This window comes from Thalassophryne amazonica, chromosome 6 (genome assembly GCF_902500255.1).
Source record: "Thalassophryne amazonica chromosome 6, fThaAma1.1, whole genome shotgun sequence".
Lineage (NCBI taxonomy): Eukaryota > Metazoa > Chordata > Actinopteri > Batrachoidiformes > Batrachoididae > Thalassophryne > Thalassophryne amazonica.
Window position 1 is genome coordinate 94,509,358 of NC_047108.1, and position 17,463 is coordinate 94,526,820.

Genomic DNA, 17,463 nt, shown 5'->3' on the forward strand with positions numbered 1-17,463 from the left:
TTAACTTAAATAAATATTTGTGTGTTAGCTCACTGTGTGGGACCGTGGTATAAGCGGATTAAACAACTCGAAGCCGTGCATTATACGGTTTGAATGCACTTCGCGTCGTGGTGTTTCAGACTCCACGTCGTGCATTCAAACCGTATAGTTGTTTAATCCTTACTTAGACCTCCAAATTCCAATTCAAATTTAATGAGTTGATGAATAAAGACCATGTTTCATTAAATTGTGGTAATTGGTGCCTTAATAAAGCGGATATTAAGTATAGTTTTAGACTGTTTAGTTGGCAGTTCAATAATTGTAGTGTCTCCAAGTAAACATAAATTAGGAGATAGGGGAATTCTATATCCCAAGATGGAGGACATTTTTTCAGTGACTTTGGACCAAAAGGTCCAAAAGCAAAGCCAAAGGGCATGAAAATAGATATCAATGGTGTTTAGTTCACACTGTGAACAAACAGTTCTGAGAGTCTGAGAAGCCCATTTTATACATCTTATATTGTATGATGTGTGTTCTATGAAGAACTTTGTATCCGATGAGTTGTAAGTTGGTATTTTTTGTCATTGAAAATGTGTCTTTACAAATCTATGTCCAGTGGTCAGGGTCAGAGGTGAGGAGGAAGTCCCCCCCCCCCCCCCCCCCATTTTGAACTGGGTAAATGTAAAGCAGTGTCCATGCATGATATTAACTTTGATATCTGTCACTAATGTGGGTGGTTCTGGTGGGCACTGAAGCGTCTGGAGTTTTGACATCACAGCATGCTTTACTTGATGGTAATGAATAAAATTTCCTCCTATAATTCCAAACCTCTGCATCAAGTTATTAAATGGCACAAATCTGTTATTATGAAAGAGGTGATGCAGGTGTGTGATTCCTTTCTGTTCCCATGTGCTGATATAAAGAGCTGCTTTATTAATCTTGGTTGGGTTGTGCCAAATAGGAGCATCTGTACAGATTTCCATTAGTGAGTTTGTAATTTCTAAAGTTTTCCACCAGGCATTCAAAGTGGAAGAAATCAACGGATTTTAAAAACATTTATGGCGTTTAATAGAAGCAGTAATAAAGGGTAAATCTGAGAGTTTGATGCTGTTACATTCTAGCTGTTCTAATTCAATCCATTTTATCAAGTATTGTATCTGATTAGCTACATAGTAATGTAGAAAATTTGGTGCTTCCAGACCCCCTTGAGATTTATTTTTCTGAAGAGTAGCGAGACTAATTTTAGCTTTTTTATTTTTCCAGTAAAACTTTGAAATGGCCGAATCTAAGGACTGAAACCAACTGACTGTGGGTTTGAACAGAATCATTGAAAACAGATAATTAATTTGTGGTAATATTTTCATTTTGATAGTTGCTATTCATCCTAATAGGGAGATGGGGAGGTTGTTCCATTGTTTCAAATCATTACAGATTTTGTCAGTGAGTGGGGCGAAGTTCAAATGGGCCAGCTCTCCTAATTTAGAAGAGATGTTTATGCCTAGGTACTTAATATTGCCAGAAGGAAAGGTATAGTGTGGATCTTGGGGTGAAGGATTCCATGAATCCTCAGTTAAAGGAAGTATCATTGATTTTGACCAATTAATAGAGTAATCTGATAGTTGTGAAAACGTAGTGATCAATTTAAATACTTCTTGTAGCGCTTTTGAGGGTTCTTGGAGATATAGTATGATATCATCAGCATATAGATTGATTTTGTGGTCAGACATTGCAGAGTTGATACCCTTGATGTTAGCATTCTGACGTATTGCAGCTGCAAGTGGTTTTAAAAAGATTGTGAAAAGCAGTGGTGAGAATGGGCAGCCTTGTGTAGTCCCTGTTTGCAATGTGTAACTTTGAGAGGTAATCTCATTAGTTGTGACTGTGGCCTTTGGTGAGTTATATAGGGTTGTGATCCAGTGAATAAATGATTCTCCAAAACCAAATTTATGGAGGACTCTAATCAGGAAACTCCAGCTGACTTTATCAAAGGCTTTTTCTGCGTCCATTGACACCACTATTGCCTTTGTATTGCTACACTGTGATTTGTCAATAAGCTTGAGAAGTCTTCTGACGTTACTGGTAGAATGTCGACCCTTAATGAACCCAGTTTGGTCGTTATGTATTATTGATGGTAATATTTTTTCTAAGTGAGATGCCAATGCCTTAGCAATGATTTTTACATCAGTATTTGGATGATTCTTTAACTACGGGCACTATTGGCCTTGTAAATGTAATTTCCACCACACCATTGCCTTACAATATAAAGCACCTTGGGGCAACTGTTTGTTGTGATTTGGCGCTATATACATGTGCTCTGATGTCACTGTTTATCTCCATAGAAACTACCCAAACAATCTTTCATACAAACTGTTTAAAGGGACATTACAGTGTTGTGGTGGAAATTACGGCAATAGTGTGGGACAACGACATTTTGTTTAAAAAAATCACAACAGTTGTATGACATTGAATACCCCAATTATGTTTTGATTATTTTACTGATATTTTATTCAGAGATATTTTAAAACATTAGAAAAAAACGTTTCTTTACCATTCATTTTTATCATTGAAGATCAAAAGTCTGGGTGTGGGACAAGCACAAAACGGCAATATTTCAAATCAAATCAAATCAATTTTATTTATATAGCGCCAAATCACAACAAACAGTTGCCCCAAGGCACCTTATATTGTAAGGCAAGGCCATACAATAATTACGGAAAAACCCCAACAGTCAAAACGACCCCCTGTGAGCAAGCACTTGGCAACAGTGGGAAGGAAAAACTCCCTTTTAACAGGAAAAAACCTCCAGCAGAACCAGGCTCAGGGAGGAGCAGTCTTCTGCTGGGACTGGTTGGGGCTGAGGGAGAGAACCAGGAAAAAGACATGCTGTGGAGGGGAGCAGAGATCAATCACTAATGATTAAATGCAGAGTGATGCATACAGAGCAAAAAGAGAAAGAAACACTCAGTGCATCATGGGAACCCCCCAGCAGTCTAAGTCTATAGCAGCATAACTAAGGGATGGCTCAGGGTCACCTGATCCAGCCCTAACTATAAGCTTTAGCAAAAAGGAAAGTTTTAAGCCTAATCTTAAAAGTAGAGAGGGTGTCTGTCTCCCTGATCTGAATTGGGAGCTGGTTCCACAGGAAAGGAGCCTGAAAGCTGAAGGCTCTGCCTCCCATTCTACTCTTACAAACCCTAGGAACTACAAGTAAGCCTGCAGTCTGAGAGCGAAGCGCTCTATTGGGGTGATATGGTACTATGAGGTCCCTAAGATAAGATGGGACCTGATTATTCAAAACCTTATAAGTAAGAAGAAGAATTTTAAATTCTATTCTAGAATTAACAGGAAGCCAATGAAGAGAGGCCAATATGGGTGAGATATGCTCTCTCCTTCTAGTCCCTGTTAGCACTCTAGCTGCAGGATTTTTTAATTAACTGAAGGCTTTTCAGGGAACTTTTAGGACAACCTGATAATAATGAATTATAATAGTCCAGCCTAGAGGAAATAAATGCATGAATTAGTTTTTCAGCATCACTCTGAGACAAGACCTTTCTAATTTTAGAGATATTGCGCAAATGCAAAAAAGCAGTCCTACATATTTGTTTAATATGCGCATTGAATGACATATCCTGATCAAAAATGACTCCAAGATTTCTCACAGTATTACTAGAGGTCAGGGTAATGCCATCCAGAGTAAGGATCTGGTTAGACACCATGTTTCTAAGATTTGTGGGGCCAAGTACAATAACTTCAGTTTTATCTGAGTTTAAAAGCAGGAAATTGTCTTTATGTCTGTAAGACAATCCTGCAGTTTAGCTAATTGGTGTGTGTCCTCTGGCTTCATGGATAGATAAAGCTGGGTATCATCTGCGTAACAATGAAAATTTAAGTAATGCCGTCTAATAATACTGCCTAAGGGATACATGTATAAAGTGAATAAAATTGGTCCTAGCACAGACCCTTGTGGAACTCCATAATTAACTTTAGTCTGTGAAGAAGATTCCCCATTTACATGAACAAATTGTAATCTATTAGATAAATATGATTCAAACCACCGCAACGCAGTGCCTTTAATACCTATGGCATGCTGTAATCTCTGTAATAAAATTTTATGGTCAACAGTATCAAAAGCAGCACTGAGGTCTAATAGAACAAGCACAGAGATGAGTCCACTGTCTGAGGCCATAAGAAGATCATTTGTAACCTTCACTAATGCTGTTTCTGTACTATGATGAATTCTAAAACCTGACTGAAACTCTTCAAATAGACCATTCCTCTGCAGATGATCAGTTAGCTGTTTTACAACTACATTTCAAGAATTTTTGAGAGAAAAGGAAGGTTGGAGATTGGCCTATAATTAGCTAAGATAGCTGGGTCAAGTGATGGCTTTTTAAGTAATGGTTTAATTACTGCCACCTTAAAAGCCTGTGGTACATAGCCAACTAATAAAGATAGATTGATCATATTTAAGATCGAAGCATTAATTAATGGTAGGGCTTCCTTGAGCAGCCTGGTAGGAATGGGGTCTAATAGACATGTTGATGGTTTGGAGGAAGTAACTAATGAAAATAACTCAGAGAGAACAATCGGAGAGAAAGAGTCTAACCAAATACCGGCATCACTGAAAGCAGCCAAAGATAACGATATGTCTTTGGGATGGTTATGAGTAATTTTTTCTCTAATAGTTAGAATTTTATTGGCAAAGAAAGTCATGAAGTCATTACTAGTTAAAGTTAAAGGAATACTCGGCTCAATAGAGCTCTGACTCTTTGTCAGCCTGGCTACAGTGCTGAAAAGAAACCTGGGGTTGTTCTTATTTTCTTCAATTAGTGATGAGTAGTAAGATGTCCTAGCTTTACGGAGGGCTTTTTTATAGAGCAACAGACTCTTTTTCCAGGCTAAGTGAAGATCTTCTAAATTAGTGAGACGCCATTTCCTCTCCAACTTATGGGTTATCTGCTTTAAGCTGCGAGTTTGTGAGTTATACCACGGAGTCAGGCACTTCTGATTTAAAGCTCTCTTTTTCAGAGGAGCTACAACATCCAAAGTTGTCTTCAATGAGGATGTAAAACTATTGACGAGATACTCTATCTTACTTACAGAGTTTAGGTAGCTACTCTGCACTGTGTTGGTATATGGCATTAGAGAACATAAAGAAGGAATCATATCCTTAAACCTAGTTACAGCGCTTTCTGAAAGACTTCTAGTGTAATGAAACTTATTCCCCACTGCTGGGTAGTCCATCAGAGTAAATATAAATGTTATTAAGAAATGATCAGACAGAAGGGAGTTTTCAGGGAATACTGTTAAGTCTTCTATTTCCATACCATAAGTCAGAACAAGATCTAAGATATGATTAAAGTGGTGGGTGGACTCATTTACATTTTGAGCAAAGCCAATTGAGTCTAATAATAGATTAAATGCAGTGTTGAGGCTGTCATTCTCAGCATCTGTGTGGATGTTAAAATCGCCCACTATAATTATCTTATCTGAGCTAAGCACTAAGTCAGAGAAAAGGTCTGAAAATTCACAGAGAAACTCACAGTAACGACCAGGTGGACGATAGATAATAACAAATAAAACTGGTTTTTGGGACTTCCAATTTGGATGGACAAGACTAAGAGTCAAGCTTTCAAATGAATTAAAGCTCTGTCTGGGTTTTTGATTAATTAATAAGCTGGAATGGAAGATTGCTGCTTGGATCCTCTTGCTTGCCTCTACTGGTGGTTGGCTCTCACTGCGGTATTGTATCACTTCCTGTTCCGGAGCACAGCGGTGTTTTTCTGTATCTGTTAGCTGTTTAATCTGCGCAGTTAGATTGATCTAGTTATCTAGATTACGATTTGTTTCCCAGTGTAATCTTTACGTGCCTTAACTAAAGCACTCCTTCTGCTGAATCACCTCTAAATTATTTACACATTATTCACTTTGCGTGTTTTTAGGAATCCGCTAGCTTAGCGTAGCTACTAGCTCTTAGCCGATTTAGCATGGCGGCTTCTCCTGTCTCTCCCGCACTTTTCTGCTCTGGGTGTGAAATGTTTAGTTATTCCTCGGTCTCCTTTAGCAGTAATGGTACTTGTAATAAGTGTAGCTTATTCGTAGCTTTGGAGGCCAGGCTGGGCGAATTGGAGACTCGGCTCCGCACCGTGGAAAATTCTACAGCTAGCCAGGCCCCTGTAGTCAGTGCGGACCAAGGTAGCTTAGCCGCCGTTAGTTCCCCCCTGGCAGATCCCGAGCAGCCGGGAAAGCAGGCTGACTGGGTGACTGTGAGGAGGAAGCGTAGCCCTAAACAGAAGCCCCGTGTACACCGCCAACCCGTTCACATCTCTAACCGTTTTTCCCCACTCGACGACACACCCGCCGAGGATCAAACTCTGGTTATTGGCGACTCTGTTTTGAGAAATGTGAAGTTAGCGACACCAGCAACCATAGTCAATTGTCTTCCGGGGGCCAGAGCAGGCGACATTGAAGGAAATTTGAAACTGCTGGCTAAGGCTAAGCGTAAATTTGGTAAGATTGTAATTCACGTCGGCAGTAATGACACCCGGTTGCGCCAATCGGAGGTCACTAAAATTAACATTAAATCGGTGTGTAACTTTGCAAAAACAATGTCGGACTCTGTAGTTTTCTCTGGGCCCTCCCCAATCGGACCGGGAGTGACATGTTTAGCCGCATGTTCTCCTTGAATTGCTGGCTGTCTGAGTGGTGTCCAAAAAATGAGGTGGGCTTCATAGATAATTGGCAAAGCTTCTGGGGAAAACCTGGTCTTGTTAGGAGAGACGGCATCCATCCCACTTTGGATGGAGCAGCTCTCATTTCTAGAAATCTGGCCAATTTTCTTAAATCCTCCAAACCGTGACTATCCAGGGTTGGGACCAGGAAGCAGAGTTGTAGTCTTACACACCTCTCTGCAGCTTCTCTCCCCCTGCCATCCCCTCATTACCCCATCCCCGTAGAGACGGTGCCTGCTCCCAGACCACCAATAACCAGCAAAAATCTATTTAAGCATAAAAATTCAAAAAGAAAAATAATATAGCACCTTCAACTGCACCACAGACTAAAACAGTTAAATGTGGTCTATTAAACATTAGGTCTCTCTCTTCTAAGTCCCTGTTGGTAAATGATATAATAATTGATCAACATATTGATTTATTCTGCCTAACAGAAACCTGGTTACAGCAGGATGAATATGTTAGTTTAAATGAGTCAACACCCCCGAGTCACACTAACTGTCAGAATGCTCGTAGCACGGGCCGGGGCGGTGGATTAGCAGCAATCTTCCATTCCAGCTTATTAATTAATCAAAAACCCAGACAGAGCTTTAATTCATTTGAAAGCTTGTCTCTTAGTCTTGTCCATCCAAATTGGAAGTCCCAAAAACCAGTTTTATTTGTTATTATCTATCGTCCACCTGGTCGTTACTGTGAGTTTCTCTGTGAATTTTCAGACCTTTTGTCTGACTTAGTGCTTAGCTCAGATAAGATAATTATAGTGGGCGATTTTAACATCCACACAGATGCTGAGAATGACAGCCTCAACACTGCATTTAATTTATTATTAGACTCTATTGGCTTTGCTCAAAAAGTAAATGAGTCCACCCACCACTTTAATCATATCTTAGATCTTGTTCTGACTTATGGTATGGAAATAGAAGACTTAACAGTATTCCCTGAAAACTCCCTTCTGTCTGATCATTTCTTAATAACATTTACATTTACTCTGATGGACTACCCAGCAGTGGGGAATAAGTTTCATTACACTAGAAGTCTTTCAGAAAGCGCTGTAACTAGGTTTAAGGATATGATTCCTTCTTTATGTTCTCTAATGCCATATACCAACACAGTGCAGAGTAGCTACCTAAACTCTGTAAGGGAGATAGAGTATCTCGTCAATAGTTTTACATCCTCATTGAAGACAACGTTGGATGCTGTAGCTCCTCTGAAAAAGAGAGCTTTAAATCAGAAGTGTCTGACTCCGTGGTATAACTCACAAACTCGTAGCTTAAAGCAGATAACCCGTAAGTTGGAGAGGAAATGGCGTCTCACTAATTTAGAAGATCTTCACTTAGCCTGGAAAAAGAGTCTGTTGCTCTATAAAAAAGCCCTCCGTAAAGCTAGGACATTTTTCTACTCATCACTAATTGAAGAAAATAAGAACAACCCCAGGTTTCTTTTCAGCACTGTAGCCAGGCTGACAAAGAGTCAGAGCTCTATTGAGCTGAGTATTCCATTAACTTTAACTAGTAATGACTTCATGACTTTCTTTGCTAACAAAATTTTAACTATTAGAGAAAAAATTACTCATAACCATCCCAAAGACATATCGTTATCTTTGGCTGCTTCAGTGATGCCGGTATTTGGTTAGACTCTTTCTCTCCGATTGTTCTGTCTGAGTTATTTTCATTAGTTACTTCATCCAAACCATCAACATGTTTATTAGACCCCATTCCTACCAGGCTGCTCAAGGAAGCCCTACCATTATTTAATGCTTCGATCTTAAATATGATCAATCTATCTTTGTTAGTTGGCTATGTACCACAGGCTTTTAAGGTGACAGTAATTAAACCATTACTTAAAAAGCCATCACTTGACCCAGCTATCTTAGCTAATTATAGGCCAATCTCCAACCTTCCTTTTCTCTCAAAAATTCTTGAAAGGGTAGTTGTAAAACAGCTAACTGATCATCTACAGAGGAATGGTCTATTTGAAGAGTTTCAGTCAGGTTTTAGAATCATCATAGTACAGAAACAGCATTAGTGAAGGTTACAAATGATCTTCTTATGGCCTCGGACAGTGGACTCATCTCTGTGCTTGTTCTGTTAGACCTCAGTGCTGCTTTTGATACTGTTGACCATAAAATTTTATTACAGAGATTAGAGCATGCCATAGGTATTAAAGGCACTGCGCTGCGGTGGTTTGAATCATATTTGTCTAATAGATTACAATTTGTTCATGTAAATGGGGAATCTTCTTCACAGACTAAAGTTAATTATGGAGTTCCACAAGGTTCTGTGCTAGGACCAATTTTATTCACTTTATACATGCTTCCCTTAGGCAGTATTATTAGACGGTATTGCTTAAATTTTCATTGTTACGCAGATGATACCCAGCTTTATCTATCCATGAAGCCAGACACACACCAATTAGCTAAACTGCAGGATTGTCTTACAGACATAAAGACATGGATGACCTCTAATTTCCTGCTTTTAAACTCAGATAAAACTGAAGTTATTGTACTTGGCCCTACAAATCTTAGAAACATGGTGTCTAACCAGATCCTTACTCTGGATGGCATTACCCTGACCTCTAGTAATACTGTGAGAAATCTTGGAGTCATTTTTGATCAGGATATGTCATTCAAAGCGCATATTAAACAAATATGTAGGACTGCTTTTTTGCATTTACGCAATATCTCTAAAATCAGAAAGGTCTTGTCTCAGAGTGATGCTGAAAAACTAATTCATGCATTTATTCCTCTAGGCTGGACTATTGTAATTCATTATTATCAGGTTGTCCTAAAAGTTCCCTAAAAAGCCTTCAGTTAATTCAAAATGCTGCAGCTAGAGTACTGACGGGGACTAGAAGGAGAGAGCATATCTCACCCATATTGGCCTCTCTTCATTGGCTTCCTGTTAATTCTAGAATAGAATTTAAAATTCTTCTTCTTACTTATAAGGTTTTGAATAATCAGGTCCCATCTTATCTTAGGGACCTCGTAGTACCATATCACCCCAATAGAGCGCTTCGCTCTCAGACTGCAGGCTTACTTGTAGTTCCTAGGGTTTGTAAGAGTAGAATGGGAGGCAGAGCCTTCAGATTTCAGGCTCCTCTCCTGTGGAACCAGCTCCCAATTCAGATCAGGGAGACAGACACCCTCTCTACTTTTAAGATTAGGCTTAAAACTTTCCTTTTTGCTAAAGCTTATAGTTAGGGCTGGATCAGGTGACCCTGAACCATCCCTTAGTTATGCTGCTATAGACGTAGACTGCTGGGGGGTTCCCATGATGCACTGTTTCTTTCTCTTTTTGCTCTGTATGCACCACTCTGCATTTAATCATTAGTGATCGATCTCTGCTCCCCTCCACAGCATGTCTTTTTCCTGGTTCTCTCCCTCAGCCCCAACCAGTCCCAGCAGAAGACTGCCCCTCCCTGAGCCTGGTTCTGCTGGAGGTTTCTTCCTGTTAAAAGGGAGTTTTTCCTTCCCACTGTAGCCAAGTGCTTGCTCACAGGGGGTCGTTTTGACCGTTGGGGTTTTACATAATTATTGTATGGCCTTGCCTTACAATATAAAGTGCCTTGGGGCAACTGTTTGTTGTGATTTGGCGCTATATAAAAAAATTGATTGAATTGATTGAATCCTCCGCCTCGGCCCGTGCTACAAGCATTCTGGCAGTTAGTGTGACTCTGGGGTGTTGACTTATTTAAACTAACATATTCATCCTGCTGTAACCAGGTTTCTGTAAGGCAGAATAAATCAATATGTTGATCAATTATTATATCATTTACTAACAGGGACTTAGAAGAGAGAGACCTAATGTTTAATAGACCACATTTAACTGTTTTAGTCTGTGGTGCAGTTGAAGGTTCTATATTATTTTTTCTTTTTGAATTTTTATGCTTAAATAGATTTTTACTGGTTGGCAGGCACCGTCTCTACGGGGATGGGGTAATGAGGGGATGGCAGGGGGAGAGAAGCTGCAGAGAGGTGTGTAGACTACAAACTCTGCTTCCTGGTCCCCAACCCTGGATAGTCACGGTTTGGAGGATTTAAGAAAATTGGCCAGATTTCTAGAAATGAGAGCTGCTCCATCCAAAGTGGGATGGATGCCGTCTCTCCTAACAAGACCAGGTTTTCCCCAGAAGCTTTGCCAAGGAGCGCCTTGGGGCAACTGTTTGTTGTGATTTGGCACTATATAAGAAAAAAGTTGATTGATTGATTGAATTATCTATGAAGCCCACCTCATTTTTATATATATATATATATATATATATATATATATATATATATATATATATATATATATATATATATATATATATATATATATATATTTTTTTATATTTGCATATAATTATGCTGAAAAAAGGTGAAAAAGTCATCACAGACTACTAGAACAAATTTCTTAACACACTTTCATTGTAAAGATAACTATAAAATTGTGAAATTTCCCCTTTTTTCTGTTTTTCATACAATATGATCAAAGGACATAAGTGCCTGTAGTCTAAGAATCACCCATTTATTAATGATAGCGGGCGGTAATTTGAAGTCAGAGTAGGGTCTTTTTCTGGTTTTAATATAAGTTTTATTGCTGCAGTATTCATATGAGTGGGAATCTGACCTTTACGAGGTCTGTCCAAAAAGTATTGTACCTTTTTATTTTTTTCAAAACCTATATGGATTTGAATCACGTGTGATTACATCAGCCAAGATTGAACCTTCGTGCGCATGCGTGAGTTTTTCCTCGCCTGTCAGTTGCGTCATTCGCCTGTGGGCAGGCTTTGAGTGAGCACTGGTCCACCCCTCCCGTCAGATTTCTTTTGTCTGAGAACTTGCTGAGAGACTGCTGCTTTGCTCCATGAAATTTTTTTCAGAAACTGTTAGAGACAGGCAGTTGGAAACCATTCGATAGATTCAGTTGGATATCGGTGAAGATTCTGTCGGCGTAATGCTGATTATGGACTGTTAAAACCTTTTTAAAGACGCCCATAGCGGCGGAGGGCGCGCGGTGCGCCGAGCGGCCATTCGACAGGCTGGATTGACCAGATCATTTCTAAACTGAATGCTGTGTTGATCCGGGACATCGTGTGACTACCACAGAAATGGCAACAGAGCTGGACATAGCACTTTTGCGGCCCATTCCACTGTTACAAGAGATTTTGTAATGAAAGACGTGCAGAGGATTTCACGCGTCGGCACGAAGCAGCTCAGGACGCGCAGCAAAAAAACACCTCCGTCTTGGAAGTCTCACAGGACATGTTGGGGCATGTCCAGCTGTTACACAATTTCTCGGATACTCACTCGACTGAAAGCCATCGAAAGTCATCTGAATCTTCTGAATGGTTTCCAACACGGAGGTGTTTTTTTTGGCTGCGCGTCCTGTGCTGCTTCAAAAGAAATCCAACGGGAGGGGTGGACCAGTGCTCACTCAAAGCCTGCCCACAGGCGAATGACGCAACTGACAGGCGGGGAAAAACTCACGCATGCGCACGAAGGTTCAAGCTTGACTGATGCAATCACACGTGATTCAAATCCATATAGTTTTTGAAAACAATAAAAAGGTCCGTTACTTTTTGGACAGACCTCATAGTCCAGATTTCTGAAACAGTCCTAAAGAATAGTATCTGCCAAAAATGTTTCAGGAATTTGGGAGGAAAGCCATCTGGGCCCGGAGCCCTGCCATTCGGCATTTTGTTCAAAGCTGCATGTAGTTGTATGATAGTTAGAGGTGTGTCTAATATATCTGTGTGTTCTTCAGATAGCTGAGGTAGGTTTAGATTGTCGAGGAATGACTGGATATCTAATGGATTAGGTGTATTCTCCGATGAATATAGATTACTTTAGTAGTCCTTAAATATCTGATTATTTTCCTGTGGCGACTGCGTTTAGTTTCTGGCTTGATCCCTAATAGATGTTATCCTTGATTTTTTCCTTATTGCGTTGTAGTTGATTTGCCAGAAATTTACCTGATTTATTGTTATGTTCAAAATTATTATATCTAAGTCGTTGAATGAGGAACTCTGTTTTTATCGATATAATATGGTCAAGTTGGAACTTTGCCTTATTTAATTCAGACAATGTTTGATCACTTGCTTCTGCAGCATATTTATTTGTTAAATGTTTAATTTTTTCTTCAAGGTCATTTTCTAATTTATGTTCCATTTTACTTTTATAAGAAGAATATGAAATAATTTTCCCTCTGATTACTGCTTTTCCTCTTTCCCAAAGCAAAGAAGGAGAAACACTCGGCAAGTCATTTCTTTCTATAAAGTCTGCCCACTCTTTCCTTATGATTTTGTCAAATTCACAGTCCTTTAAAAGTGAGGTGTTAAAGCGCCATGAGTGAGATGGTTTAATAGTGGATTCTATTTGTACTGAAAGTGACACAGGAGCATGATCGCTGATAGTGATGGAATGAATTTTAGAATGAATTTTGGGAGTTGTAGAATTACTAGTTAGGAACAAGTCTATTCCAGAAGGAGACTGATGTATAGGAGAGAAGAGTGTGTATTCCTTTGTCAATGTATTTTTGATCCTCCAACTATCCACCAGACCAAAGTCATCCATATACTCCTTTATAGTTTTGGCAGACTGAGAAAACCTTACAGATGTTGTAGAACTTGGAACGATCTAAAGACGGATTTAAAGCAGCATTAAAATCCCCTCCAATTGGCCATTAAATTAGAAATCTGTGAAAACAATGTATGAAAAAAGGTTGGGTCATCATTGTTGGGAGTGTATAAACTCCACACAGAAAGGCCACGGGAATTGAACTCACGACCTTCTCGCTGTGAGGCAACAGTGCTAACCACTAATCCACCGTGCTACCCCTTGTAGAAGACAAATATCTGCATTTAATTTTGCGATGTGATCCATGACTTTTACCTGTGGGCAAATGCCACGTACATTCCATGACACCAAATTTAGAGGATGCATATTAAAGCAAAAAAAAATTCTGATACTACATATTGAAAAAGCTCACAGAAAAGAGAAACAGACACAAGTACAACATACATTGAACATAGATTACACATGTGCATGATGAGTGAGTGTAACAGGTGTGAGTGGGTTAAAGTGCGCGTGTAGCTTAAGGAGAGACTGTGCGTGCAGTGGGAGTGTTTAAATTATCCATCTTCTTAAGACTGTGGACATCCTCAGAAGAGCCACGGGGTTGTGGATGGATCCCGATACAGCTGACCATCTATATACAGTTTATCTACTACCAAGTACGCACGTTCATTATTCTGTCTATGCCGTTTCATGATCGGGTAAAGAATCTTTCTTCGATCGTTGATTTCTTTTGGAAACTGGTCATTTATTCCAAAGTTGGTCCCTCTGAGCTCTCTGGCTTTGCTTTTAATGAGGTCTTTATGTTTGTAGTGTTCTGGTTTGGCGATGATGGGCCGAGGTCTTCTGCTCTTGTGATGTTATCGACAGCAGCTGAAGGAAGTGTTGTGTGGGCCGCCAGAAGAGGAGGTACTTCTGGCCCACCACCACAGGGCGCCCTGCCTGAAGTGCGGGCTTCAGGCACGAGAGGGCGCTGCCGCCCCACAACAGCGGCCAGGGTGACAGCTGTCACTCATCGGCTATGACAGCTGTTACCAATCATCTGCTCCTCACCCCTAATAAAAGCAGGACGACACCTCCACCACGTCGCCGAGATATCGTTCTACCACGGAGGTGACGTTCTCAGCCTGAGTATTACTAACGTTGTTTCAGTGAATACGTTGTTGCATCTGTTTTCCTGAAGAACCGACGTATGCCGTGACTGCTCCGCCTTGCATGCCGCCAGTTAAGTAATTGACAGTAGCTGCACGAGTGTAGATGAGAGGTGGAGGTGGAATAACCACCATACTTGTTACGGGGTGTACACACACCTACACCTGACTGTTTTGCTCTTCGCCAGCAGTACCAGATCCAACACGCGGAGACGGTGGCCACCTGGGGAATTCGGAACTTGGCGGCTCCAGTATTCTCCTGGTTCGGTGGCGGAGGAAATCGTGTGGTTCCGGTTCTTCTCCAGACGGACATCTCCTATCGTCGAGCCTGCCCACACGACACCTTCATTGATTGACTCTGTATTCATTCTATAATCTGCTGTGTGTAGTTGTGGCATTCACAACAGTAAAGTGTTCATATTTGACTTCTTCTATTGTCCGTTCATTTGCGCCCCCTGTTGTGGGTCCGTGTCACTACACTTTCACAACAGGAAGTTTGAGTTTGGAAACCATGAAGTCTTTTAAAAGGGTTTCTGGATCATCTGAGGCGGGGTTTTCTGGTATCCCTGAGAAAATTAAGTTGTCACGCATGCTCCTGGACTGAATATCCAGTATTATTTCATTAGCCTTCTTGTTTTCTTTGGTTAGCATGTCTGTTGTTTTGGTTAATAACTCCACTGATGCTTTGAGTGATTTATTTTCAGACTCCAGCCGTTCTATTTTTTCATATGCAAAATTGAGGCTTACCTGAATGTCTTTAACCTCCGTGTGTAACGCCATAAGTGAATCCAGCTTCGTACTGATGGACCAGAGCACACTTACCTCCAAAGTCGAGGTTCTTTGTTCCAGGGGTTTGCATGTGACCTGGTGAACAGATCCCAGCACTGAGATGATTCTGTGTAGCAACTCTTTACAATACAACATCTAAAAGTTGAAGTCCCTTTCCTGTCCAATTCTTTGGAGATCACTCACCGTGATAAAAGAACCTAACAAAAGAAAGGGCATCACTGAAAGCCCGCAGATAGAGGATTTTAGCCAATGAACAATAGTGGTACTTATTTCGGGTTTACAGATGATTCACCAGATGGAGCACCCTCATCCCTACTTTCATAGGTTGTATTTATTTTCCCTCAAATTTTTTTTTGCAGGTCAAACTGATGAAATGCGAGAGAAAACATGACAACAAGTTTAAATGCACGAGTCTCACGCCAAATGCGTGAGACTTGACAGGTCTGTTTTTAACTTTTATGTTTTCTGCCCATCCAGGGTCGCCCAGCAGTATGTCTACCCCCAAGCACTCCTCCAGCCCAATCTGATGCTACAATCTCACTTCAGCCCTGTAGTGGCAGCACTCACCTCCCCTTATTTTGACTACAGCTCCACCTACAGTCATTACGCCCACCCAGGTGTGGACCAGCACCCTTACGCCCCGTCCTCCTCACCTTCTGCTGGCTACCTCAGCTACACCTTCCCCTCCAGCAACCCAGGCTCTGCTGTAGCCACCTCCCCGACCCCACCAGCCACCATTCCTCCTTCCTTGGCTGCGCTCGCCACTGCCGCTCCGCCAGCGTTCCTCCACTACCCGCTACACCAGATACCGTGAGTGACACACAGCAGCAAGTTGGAGCTGCTGCATGATGCCCAGAATGAGACTGCAGAACGACGGAGAGAGTGCAGTTTAAAGTAAAGGGCTTTTAGGAAGCACTCTCAGTCCTGTTTTAAGGTTATCCTCATAGTTAATGAACATGTCCTATAAACATTGTCATCAGCAAACAATATGAATGTTTCCTGCAGGAGCCAAAACACAGTTTGTGTTTTGTCCTTCGTGTAGAGGTTGGTATGCTGAAAAAGTTCCAGAAGACCATGAGATATGTCTGTTCTGACATGCAGCTAAAATACTCATTAATGCTGGATAAAAACCAACCGGAGCACCAACAGAACTTCAAGAAATGCAGGTCCAGTCACCTCCTCATCAAGGTGAACTCTGGTTCTGTCATTTATGTCATATTTTTGGACTCTCACCTCAACTGAACAAAATGTTTCTGAAGCTCCCTTCTGTTTCTGTTATCTATAATTAACTGCACAGTGACAACAGTGTTGTGTTGTGTATTTGTTTCTCAGATAGAAATTCCTCAGATTTCATAAAATAGTCATCACATGGAATTAGATTTGATGATTGTTTGGTTGACCAGTTTGTCAAACAGCAGTAGATTAATCCAGACTGATATTGATCATTAATAGATAAAATAATTTGTCAAGCAAAATATGTGAAGTATTCTTGTTTCCACTTTCTTCAGTGCAGTGATTTGACAGGTTTTATTTTCACTCAGTTTGATAAAGTGTATATTTTGGGGGTTTTGGGCTGTTGACTGGACAAAACCAGACATTTAAAGAATTTGCCTGGGGTCCTGTGAGTTATGATGCCATTTCCCATTTGGTTTTACCCTTTTATAAAAATAACAAGAAAAAGAAGATGTAAGAATTGTAATGGCACGGTGACCCATCGTCCCTGTGCTAATCTGGAGATTCTACAATGTGAAGCAGAAAATGGTCTACGACTACCCCTCAACAGGACGCCGGTCCAATGCAGATTATTTCTCAGCCAAGCTGAGAGATAATGGTGTCTTTTCCACAGCCCACTCTCATGGTTTTGTGTTTGTTTGTTTTTAATGAAGCAGCACATTGGCTTAGTGGTTAGCACTGTTACCTCACAGCGAGAAGGTCATGCAATCGATTCCCGCCTGTGGCCTTTCTATGTGGAGTTTGCATGTTCTCCCCAACCTTACGTGGGTTCTCTCCGGGTGGTCCGTCTTCCTCTCACATCCATGCATGTCAGGTGAACTGGAAACTTTAAACTGTCCATAGGTGTGCATGTTTGTCTGTATGTGGCCCTGCGACAGACTGACATCCTGTCCAGGGTGTACCCCGCCTCACGCCCTATGACTGCTGGGATAGGCTCCAGCCCCCTTGTGACCCGATCTTGGATAAGCAGTTGAAGATGAGTGTATGTTTTTTCATGATCACTAACTAATAGATTAAATAACTTTTC

General features: G+C 40.8%; 1 protein-coding gene across 1 annotated transcript in view; it reads left to right on the forward strand.

Moving 5' to 3' along the window:
- Window positions 1-16,678, forward strand: part of rbm38 (RNA binding motif protein 38) — a 43,470-nt gene extending 26,792 nt beyond the window's left edge. Inside the window, exon 4 of the mRNA XM_034172817.1 lies at window positions 15,681-16,678. Within this exon, the coding sequence (XP_034028708.1) occupies window positions 15,681-16,017 (337 nt within the window). The 3' untranslated portion in view covers window positions 16,018-16,678. The remainder of the gene's footprint in view (window positions 1-15,680) is intronic.
- Window positions 16,679-17,463: the final 785 nt, after the last annotated feature.